Genomic DNA, 10,000 nt, shown 5'->3' with positions numbered 1-10,000 from the left:
ACAAATCACTGAATGAGTGTAAACTTGCTGTCAGGCTGTTCGAGATCTCGGTCATATTAATGAACCCTCTGCAGTCCAGATATACGGCGCTCTGGCGTCATCTCGTGGCGACACTCAGGTATTGCAGGCGAGTCGCTGTATGAAACACTTTATGGTTAAAACACTGCTGTTAAAGTCAGCATAATGTCATCGAGTCATAGCAAAAGTCAAGAGTGTATTATTTTGCCATACACATACATGTTTACCGCGTGTTAACCTTTTATTTCAACTTATATTTCCTCTATCGTGGCGGCGGGCATGCGCGGACTGCAGCATTATGGGGGATTGAGTTCAGTACAGCACATGCGGGTATTAAACTAAGCGATTATTGAAATAAATAAGCTGAAATGCGGCGAGATGACGGCTTCAAATAAAGCATAAAGCATCGATAAACATCATATATAATCGCAGCAGCTCTGACTGTGGAGGTTTATCAGCGAAACTCAGATGCTTATGACGGAAATGAAGGAGATTGTCACTTCCGGATCTGTATTGTTAAACGCTTTGCAGAAATTTAATCATTTAAAATGTAAACTCGCTAATCAAAGCTTAATAAAGAAATAATTGATAAAAAACTAATAATAATAATAGTGATTATTATTATTCCATTTAAAATAATTTATTTCTGCATTACTTTACTTATCAATTACAGGTATATTTTACATGTACTCTCCACTATTATGTTCTCTTGTCTACATTTACTCTTGATTTGAGGAAAATAATCATGTGTTTAGATAACCCAGAGATACGGCGTGTTTTATACTGAGATGTTTATGAGCTTCACTAATGCACACTCATACGGGTTAATTAATTGATTTAGTTGCTATAGTTTAATCTGATTTGTTAATTTCATTTTTATTCTTACATTTAATCTGTATTTTCATCTTCGCTGTACATTTATTTCAATAATAGCCGCGAGTGCTGTACTGAACTCAATCCCCCATAATGCTGCAGTCCGCGCATGACCGCCGCCCTGTGGACGACACATGAAGCGCACACGCGGCCACGATAGAGGAAATATAAGATTAAATAAAAGGTTAACACGCGGTAAACATGTATGTGTATGGCAAAATAATACACTCTTGACTTTTGATATTACTCGATGAAGTTATGCTGATTTTAACAGCAGTGTTTTAACCAAAAAGTGTTTCATACAGCGACTCGCCTGCAATACCTGAGTGTCGCCACGAGATGACGCCAGAGCGCCGCATATCTGGACGGTTAACATGAATATGATCACGGACAATATTCTGACAGTCCGCTTAAATATGTCTTCCTAATGAAAATGCTTATTAGAAATGGAAATATGCTCAATAACACGCGCTTCAGTACAGAACTGAATTATACACGAGCCAAAATAATCATATATAACATATTAATTACATGCAGAGAGCAGGAGACTGGAGGTGTGATGGAGGAGAGCAGATCAGGACACACACACACGGTCAGCTCCTCTAACATTATTCCTCTTTAACTGCACAGTTTCCCTCAAAGACTTTAATATGTAAAGTGACAGGAGGAGAGTTCTGAGTCATGATGATGTCAGCTGTTCACTCTGAAGACCCCTATTTTGTTTCCTTCGCTTTTATTTTGACAGAGTCAGAGCGGATGTGACGTCACGTACGCCAGGAAACGCAGTCAGTGGAGCTTCTTCATCAACATTCCCCATGGAGGAAGAGAAGTTGGCCGAGATCTCAGGTGATGAGAGAGAAACGCGCGGTGTGTGTGTGTGTGTGTGTGTGTGTGATGGAGTAACGTGACAGAGTCAGAAGAAGAATCGCTTCACTCAACTGAACCGAGTCTTTGCTGAGCGGCTCTACTGGACCCCTGTTGTGTGTGTGTGTGTGTCTCTGTCTGTCTGTCTGTCTGTCTGTGTGTTTGTGTGTGTTAGTCAGGTGTGTATAAACTCTAACCATTCAGCGGAGTGATATTGAGCTGTAATGCGCTCTGCCGGAACTACTTTAGCTGTGTGTTTATCTGACAATAACCAAACAGCTGAGAGTGAGCATCAGCCAATCAGAGTGCAGAACAGCTCTCTACTGTAAATGCAACACTGCTAACTGCTGAGTGTGTGTGTGTGTGTGTGTGTGTGTGTGTGCGCAGGTGTGTGTCTGCCGCTGGCGTCTCTGCGTCTGCTGGTTCCTCCGCTGCACCTCCTGTCCTCCTTCATGTGGCAGGTGCTGCAGCACAAGAGCCTGGTGCATTATGGGAAGCTGGAGGAGCTGGTGTGTGTGCTGACGGAGGCGCTGCCGCAGCTCATGGCCTTCAGGCAGAGGGTGCAGCTCATGCTGGGGCTCAGAGCTCGGGTCAGTGTGTATGTGTGTGTGTGTGTGTGAAACTGACGCAACAGTCTGCTGTGTGTTCAGACTCACTTTATTCAAGTGTGTGTGTGTGTGTGTGTGTGTGTGTGTGTGTGTGTGTGTGTGTGTCAGATGGTGCTGGAGCTGTGTCGTGGTGCGGCTGACAGCAGGATCATGCAGACGCAGCTGGACCGGATGCAGATTCCAGCGGCACCGGCGGGACACACGGTACTGACACCTGCTCTACACCTGTGTGTGTGTGTGTGTGTGTGTGCGCGCCTCTGCGTCTCATACACACCTAACCCATTCATTACTGTACACACACTATAACCGTGTGTGTGTGTGGGTGCGTGCGTGTGTGTGTGTGTGTGTGTGTGTGCGTGTGCGTGCGCAGGGTCCGGATGCTGACCTGTGGGCCTCCGTCTCTAATTTTAAGGCTCTGGTCTCGGCGCTGCTGAAGGACCCGGTGGAGAAAGCCTACTTCTTCCAGGTCAGAGACGCCAGCTTCCTGCTCCGCCTCCCGTGTGTGTGTGTGTGTGTGTGTGTGTGTATGTGTGAACTTCCTGTCTATCTGCTTCTCACAGGAAGTGTTTCCTGTGGAGTACGGCGACCGGTTCGACACGGCGCTGAAGGAGCTGATGTGGGAGCTGCTGTCCTGCCTGGAGAAACTACTTCCTGTGCCGGAGTTCAGACAGGTAGGACACACACACACACACACACACACACACACACACACACACGCAGAGTTTAAACACTTCTGCATGAGGAACTACTTTCCTCCGCCGTTCCTTCACATCTGCAGCTGACAGCAGAAGCCGCTGCTCATCCAGCAACACCGCAGTAGAGCTGGCGAACAGCTGATGACAGAACAGCTGATGCTGCTGAACAGCAGGAAATGCCATCAGTCTACAGCGGTCTCTCCCAGAACCCTGAACAGGCCAAAGCAAACACCAGCAGACCACTGCTGCGCCCGACATCAGGCAACACTAAACACATGCGGCCGTCTCTTCTGTCTTTGTTTATTCAGCTACTTGACAAATGTAGCAAGCTAAGCTATTAGCTACTCCTCCTACACACAAAGCTTCCGCCGGGGTAATGTAGCAAGCTAAGCTAAGAGCTGCACGGCAACAGTAGTTCAGCTACATCCAAGTCATCTTTCCATCAAGCACGTTTCACCAGAGGTGGCGGTAGCGCATTAAAACTGTGTAGTTGACCACCGTAGAACAGGAGGAGCTCCTCACTCGCACCATCATGTGTGTTCACTGTCGTCAGCTAGACGCCGGCCTCACGGCTCTGTGAATGTCGGTGCTGTAACGTTGACTCGCGATTGGTAAATGCAGCTTGTGTGGACGCTACTGCACTACTTGACTAGTAAAATCGCTTCGCTACTGAAAAGCTATTCGATTTAGAAAGTAGCGACGCTGCCGCCACACTACTGAGAAATGCAGTTAAGGTATTAGCATCACTACTTGTAGCAGCGCTACTGCCCGACACATTATTATTAAATACAGAATAATAACAGCAGAGCATTGAGGACAACATGCAACAGACTGAAGCTCTGCGTGTGTGTGTGCTTGTGTGTGTCAGACGGTGTCGTGGCTCAGCGCTGCCCCTGTGGGTCTGGAGGAGTGTGTGCGCATCGACTCAAAGCACCTGCAGCTTCTTCTGCAGAACCATCAGCTGTTCAGCGGCTCAGAAACACCCAAAGGAAAACTGGGTAACAAACACTGTGTGTGTGTGTGTGTGTGTGTGTGTGTGTGTGTGTGTGTGTATGTGTGTATGTGAGTGTGTGTGTGTGTGTGTGTGTGTGAGTGTGACTCATTAGCAGATGTGGTGGAGGCCTGAGTATGAGTGACCCAGAGCTGCACATCAGTGTGTGTTTGAGTCACGCAACACTCTGCTGTGTGTTCAGATTCAGTTTATTCAAGTGTGTGTGTGTGTGTGTGTGTGTGTGTGTGTGTCTTCTGTCCTCAGGTTCCCGGTCCTCAGGCGAGTGTATCGTGTCGTCCCTCTCCGTGCCGCCGTCTGCGCGCATGTGTGTGTCCTCAGAGCCGCTGCTGCTGCATGTGCAGCCCGCCGCAGTCACCATTCTGAGCTCCGACACCATCATCGTCACTGACTACACCGAGGTGGAGCTGACGGAGGAGCTGATGGAGCCAATGCAGGAGGAGGAGTCAGGGGGGGAGGAGCAGGAGCCTACAGCTGAACAGCACAGCTGCACTAACCCACCGCCCCCACAGCAGAACAACACCGACCCGCCGCCCCCACAGCAGAACAACACCGACCCACCGCCCCCACAGCAGAACAACACCGACCCACCGCCCCCACAGCAGAACAACACCGACCCGCCGCCCCCACAGCAGAACAACACCGACCCACCGCCCCCACAGCAGAACAACACCGACCCGCCGCCCCCACAGCAGAACAACACCGACCCGCCGCCCCCACAGCAGAACAACACCGACCCACCGCCCCCACAACAGAACAACACCGACCCACCGCCCCTACAGCAGAACAACAACGACCCACCGCCCCCACAACAGAACAACACTGACCCACCGCCCCACTGCGCCCAACACCCTCCACAGGAGCACACGCACATTACCCAGAAGCTTCCGGGGCAGACTGACATTACCCAGAAGCCCCCAGGGCAGACAGACATTACCCAGAAACCCCTGGGCCAGACAGATATTACCCAGAAGCCCTTGGGGCGGAGGGGGCGAGGACGGCAGAGGAAGAGCACAGAGCCAATGGGGAAAACAGGAGGAGGAGCAGCGGAGGAGCTGTGAGTCTTTGCACACACACACACACACACACACACACACATCTGGTGTGAGTCCTCATCATGTCCTCATGTGTTTGTGTATTTTAGGAGAGCCGGCGCACCTCATGGACAGGATAGAGGTAATGCTGTGATGGTGTGCTGTGATTGGTCGGTTGGTGTGACTAGCGTACATGTGACTGAGCACTGACTGCAGAAACAGATATTAATGTGTGTGTGTGTGTGTGTGTTTCAGAGGGGTGTGCTGATCCTGCAGCTCCTTTAGCCACTTCTGAACCCTCGTCTGCTTCCTGCCGCACTCGGAGGAGCAGTAAAGCCGCCCCGCCGGTCGCCGCTAACCCTCGCGCTCGCTATGCCTGCGACATCTGCGGCCGCAAGTTCACGCGGCGCTCGGACGTGCAGCGGCACCAGCTCACACACACCGGCGAGCGGCCCTTCCACTGCGGCCAGTGCCAGAAGACCTTCCAGCACTCCTGGGACCTGAGCAAACACTGCCGGAAGCAGCACGGCGAGGCGCGCTTCAGCTGCAGTGTCTGCCAGAGCGACTTCACTAACCTGCGGCTGTTGACGGCGCATCACAAGCAGAGCCACGGTGGCGCGGTGCCGCATTACTGCTCCATCTGCGGAGAGACCGCCGGCAGTCCGAGCGCACTCGCACAGCACCGCCGCAGCCACAGTGCCGCGCAGCTGTACCGCTGCCCGCAGTGCGGAGAAGCCTTCGACACGCTGCTGCAGCGCTCCCTGCACCGCCAGAGCCACCGCCCCCGCCAGCGGCACCAGTGCCCGCAGTGCCCCAAGAGCTTCACGCGCAGCAGTGACGTCCGGCGGCACCAGCTGAGCCACAGCGGCGAGCGGCCACACCACTGCACCGTCTGCGGGAAGAGCTTCGGGCTGCGCTCCGGCCTGCTGAAGCACCAGGCCACGCACACAGGGGAGCGGCCGCACTGCTGCACCGTCTGCGGCAAGAGCTTCACGCAGCTGTCCATCCTGCTGCGGCACCAGCGCATGCACACCGGCGAGCGGCCGTACCTGTGCTCGCAGTGCGGCAAACGCTTCCTGTCGCTCGGAGAGCTGCTCAAACACGACAAGACGCATGCGGAGGATCGGCCGCACACCTGCCCGCAGTGCCCGAAGAGCTTCAAGTACAAGCGGGCGCTGCAGGAGCACATGCTGGCCCACACCGGCGTGCGTCCGTACCCCTGCCGGTACTGCGGCAAGATGTTCGCCAAGCCGTTCGCTCTGAACAGACACCACCTGATCCACACGGGCGAGCGACCCTTCTCCTGTGCCCACTGCGAGCGCACCTTCTTGACCTCCACGGAGCTGGCGCTGCACGAGCGCACACACACCGGCGAGCGGCCGTTTCCCTGCACCGCCTGCCCTCGCCGCTTCCGCAGCTCCTCTGAGCTGGCCCGACACCGTCGCACACACTCCGGCCCGCGGCCGCACGCCTGCAGGTACTGCCCCAAAGCCTACAGCAGCGCCAGCCGGCTGCGCAGCCACACGCGCACACACACCAGTGAGAAGAGGAGCGGCGGGCCGCATGTGGAGGTGCACGTCACGCTGACTGAATGAAGGAGCTCTGACTGATGCCGCTCGCTGTTCCCTCAGTGTCCAACTGCTGAAGTGTGCTATGCCTCAGTCAGACCCATAGCCCCGCCCCACACTCTCCTCATTGGCTGTCGGAGCTGCTCATTAACACACAGACCTCCTGCAGAGACTCCGAGTGCTGAAGGTGTTCTGGGAATCACGCGCAGTCGGAGGGGTGTGAGACACGGCAGCGCTCTGGAGGATCAGCTGATCGCTCTGCACTGCTCTCCAGTGTCCAGCCTTCACTCTAGACTAGTGCAGATGTTGATGAGCAGAAACAGTCGGACTGAGCTCCGGCAGAGCTGATGATGCTGCATGTGTCAGCACCGGCCGCTCTTCAGGACATTAAATCACCCTTCACACCGCCTCCCGTCTCTGAGTCTTCATTTCAGCTCAGCTCCTCCATGCTGGACACACACTGATGCGTGTGTGCATGTGTGCGTGTGTGTGTGCGTGTGTGTGTGCGTGTGTGTGTGCGTAAGTGTGCGTGCTTTTATCAAATATTAACATTCAAACACTTCTCTCTCCTTCACATCCAGTCATGGGCCTGCAGTACTGTGTGTGTGTGTGTGTGTGTGTGTGTGTGTGTGTGTGTGTGTGTGTGTGTGTGTGTGTGTGTGTTTGTGTGAGTGTGAGAATGAGGCGTCTCTGTGCTTCTCTTCTCTCTTCGTGACCAATTAGTTCTGTTTCTGATGCTGCTCTTTCATCTGAAGTGGAACACACACAGAACACACACACACACACACACACACACACACACACACACACACACACACACACACACACACACACAACAGGCTCAGTGCTGAACAAGAGCCAGTCCGTTACTATGGTAACCGCATTGTGCATGTGCTGGAGACGCGTCCGTGATCATGACCGTCCGGCCGCTTGTGTGTGTTTGTGTGTGTGTGTGTGTGTGTGTGTGTTTGTGTGTGTGTGTGTGCGCTCACTCTGATCTTCAGGGTCGAGCTGAGTCTGTTTGCTCCTGCATTAGATATGGTCTGGGTTGTTTGGAGAAATATGGGCTGTTTGAGGGTTTCTTCAGTGCTGTTTTGGAAACACAGGAGAGAAACTGAGTCTGAGCCGTCCAGCAGATGAAGGTGTGTGTGTGTGTGTGTGTGTTTGAGTCAGAAGCAGATGCGTCTCAAGGCTGGACAGAAGTACAACTCTGTCAAAAAAAGCTGTTTTTTTTTTTTTTTTTGGTATTTCAAGGTGTTGTGTGTGTGTCTGTGTGTGTGTGTGTGTGTGTGTGTGATTTCAGTAACAGCCATTAGGTCTGATCAACTCATTTACTAGAGGAGCTCTTATTGTTCTGGTTTCTCGTGTTTTACAGTATTACAGTTGTGTTTATAAATGTCAGTAAAGCTGCACTGATGACTAATATATTTACTACAGTACTTACTGCACAGAGTGTGTGTGTGTGTGTGTGTGTGTGTGTGTGTGTGTGTGTGTGTGTGTGTGTGTGTGTGTGTGTGTGTGTGTGTGTGTGTGTGGTGTTTCTGACCACAGAGACCCTGTGTGTGTACTACAGTACCGTCACTCGCTCAGTGTTGGGCGGATCAGCTCATAGTCACTGTATTGATCTGTGCTGGAGACTCTCCTGCCTCTGCTCAGGTACACACTCACCTGTACTGTGTGTTCAGCATCGCGTCGTGCTGCTTTTATATTATTATTTTACTGACGGAATAAATTTACAATGATCTGTTGTTTACTGTATAAATGTTGTGTAATCTCTGTTGGATCGACGCTGTACGCTGCGATTGTATTCCCGCGGGCTCGCGCTTTCCTCGTGCACACGCTCAGATGCGCGCACACGCTGTAGAGGGAGAGACGCACGCGGAGACGCGAATCAAACATCGCGAAAGTGGATTAAATGTACTGTAAAACTTGTAGGAATAATTCCCTGTGCGCGTAAAACACAAGAGACGACCAAACTCGAGCTCCTCCAGAGACAGGCGGGAGTTTCCCCAGCTCAGCTGCAGACACACACGGTGAGTTCACTTCACCTGAGCAGCTTCATCGGCTCTCTCCGTCTTCAAGACGCTGCTTTTGGCTTTCACTCCTTCATTCTGAAGGCTCTGTTTGTCTTTGTGTCCTTGAGAGTTTGTTTGACTCACCTGTAGCTGCAGGTGAAGTGAGTTAATGAATGATGGACGGGAACATAATGAACTGAGGAAAGCGCTGTTCTGTGTGCACTCATGAACGCGCATATTGATAACTCGCTTATTGATCGATATTCGGTGTTTTACCCGTGTGAGGTCAGACTCCGCGATATCACAGTGCAAAGTCCGGCTTCATGATGTCCACTCATCCTCCACGGGCTCCTCTGAGGCTCTCAGCTCGGGTTACCTGTAATTTCCCTCCTGCAGTGTTCATATGTAGGGGGCTTCAGAGAGAGAGAGAGAGAGAGACCTTCTACAGGTAACCTCAGGTGTGTTTATTCACCGCGGAGTTTCTCTGAGTTTACTGTAGGGTCTGGAGCGGGCTGGGATGTTGGACTGGATGCGGTGATCCAGCAGGTGGCGCTAGAGTTCCGCTTCTGCTCTCATACTGAAGGGCGCGCACGTGCGTGTGTGTGTGCGTGTGCGTGTGTGTGTGTGTGTGTGTGTGTGATGGGGATGAGAGTGTAACTGTAGTAATGGCTGCTGTATCATGAGGGTCAGTGCTAATATAAATGGCGACCTGTAAGTAAAACATTGGAGAAATGTTCAGCACTGAAGCTGCCCTGACCGCTGAGATGTTGGCTGAGCTCCAGCATGCAGTTAGATGTGTTCAATATGCATGAAGTACACATATATTACATTATATTATATGTGATATATCCGCTTTGTTGAGTAGTGTTGTGCCTCTTCATCAGCTGCATCATCACTGCACAGGAGTACTGCTGTTTGTTCCAGAACTGACGAGAGCGTCTCATCACAGCAAGCGGAGTACTGCAGCGGTGCGCTGAGGGAGCTGATGTTAGGTGGAGATGAAGCCGGCTTATTCTGCGTCCTCATTGGCTGATTCTTGCGCTGGTTTTAGGCAGAAGCTCTCTTCAGTCGGACTCGTGGTTTCTGGAGCGACGCTGCAGCTCATCATGCCTCTGGTTCAGGAGAGTTCAGACATCTGCAGTCCTCCCTCAGTAGGGGGCGCCGTGCTCCTCTGCGGGTTGATCTGGAGCGGTCCACCGTGTGCTGGAGGCTCCGCAGGGTGTGTTCATGGGGATTCCTGAACATTCTGCTAAAGTGCTGCCGTGAGGCTCTGATGCTGGAGGAAGCCAGCTCTGCGGGTGGAGGTCAGGGCTCTG

At 52.2% G+C, this 10,000-nt stretch overlaps 2 protein-coding genes across 5 annotated transcripts in view; both read left to right on the top strand.

Annotated features, from left to right (window-relative positions):
• Positions 1 to 1,657: 1,657 nt before the first annotated feature.
• Positions 1,658 to 7,078, top strand: si:zfos-932h1.3. 2 transcript variants are annotated; one of them, XM_087247715.1, is made up of 9 exons: positions 1,658 to 1,737; positions 2,143 to 2,345; positions 2,472 to 2,567; positions 2,734 to 2,829; positions 2,924 to 3,034; positions 3,927 to 4,056; positions 4,314 to 5,124; positions 5,212 to 5,243; positions 5,357 to 7,078. In XM_087247715.1, the coding sequence occupies exons 1-9, from the start codon at positions 1,707 to 1,709 to the stop codon at positions 6,694 to 6,696; spliced, it is 2,850 nt and encodes a 949-aa protein (XP_087103841.1). In that variant the 5' UTR covers positions 1,658 to 1,706; the 3' UTR covers positions 6,697 to 7,078. The 2 variants fall into 2 exon arrangements, with proteins under 2 accessions (XP_087103841.1, XP_087103842.1); XM_087247716.1 differs by lacking the exon at positions 3,927 to 4,056.
• Positions 7,079 to 7,659: 581 nt separating this feature from the next.
• prr5b (proline rich 5b (renal)) overlaps positions 7,660 to 10,000 on the top strand; it is an 11,072-nt gene continuing 8,731 nt past the window's right edge. Inside the window, exons 1-2 of one of the 3 annotated variants that reach the window (XM_087247718.1) lie at positions 8,505 to 8,702; positions 9,569 to 10,000. The exon at positions 9,569 to 10,000 is cut by the window's right edge and continues 388 nt beyond it. The gene's annotated coding sequence lies outside the window, so the exon portion shown is untranslated. Of the gene's footprint in view, positions 7,812 to 8,504; positions 8,703 to 9,568 lie in introns of those variants that run through there. The other 2 variants (XM_087247720.1, XM_087247719.1) reach the window with 2 other exon arrangements.

The sequence above is a fragment of the Danio rerio genome, chromosome 4 (assembly GCF_052040795.2).
Source record: "Danio rerio strain M-AB ecotype USA chromosome 4, GRCz13ab, whole genome shotgun sequence".
In the NCBI taxonomy this organism is placed as follows: domain Eukaryota; kingdom Metazoa; phylum Chordata; class Actinopteri; order Cypriniformes; family Danionidae; genus Danio; species Danio rerio.
The sequence above is the reverse complement of the archived record's forward strand: the minus strand, read 5'-3'. Positions and strand labels throughout refer to the sequence as shown.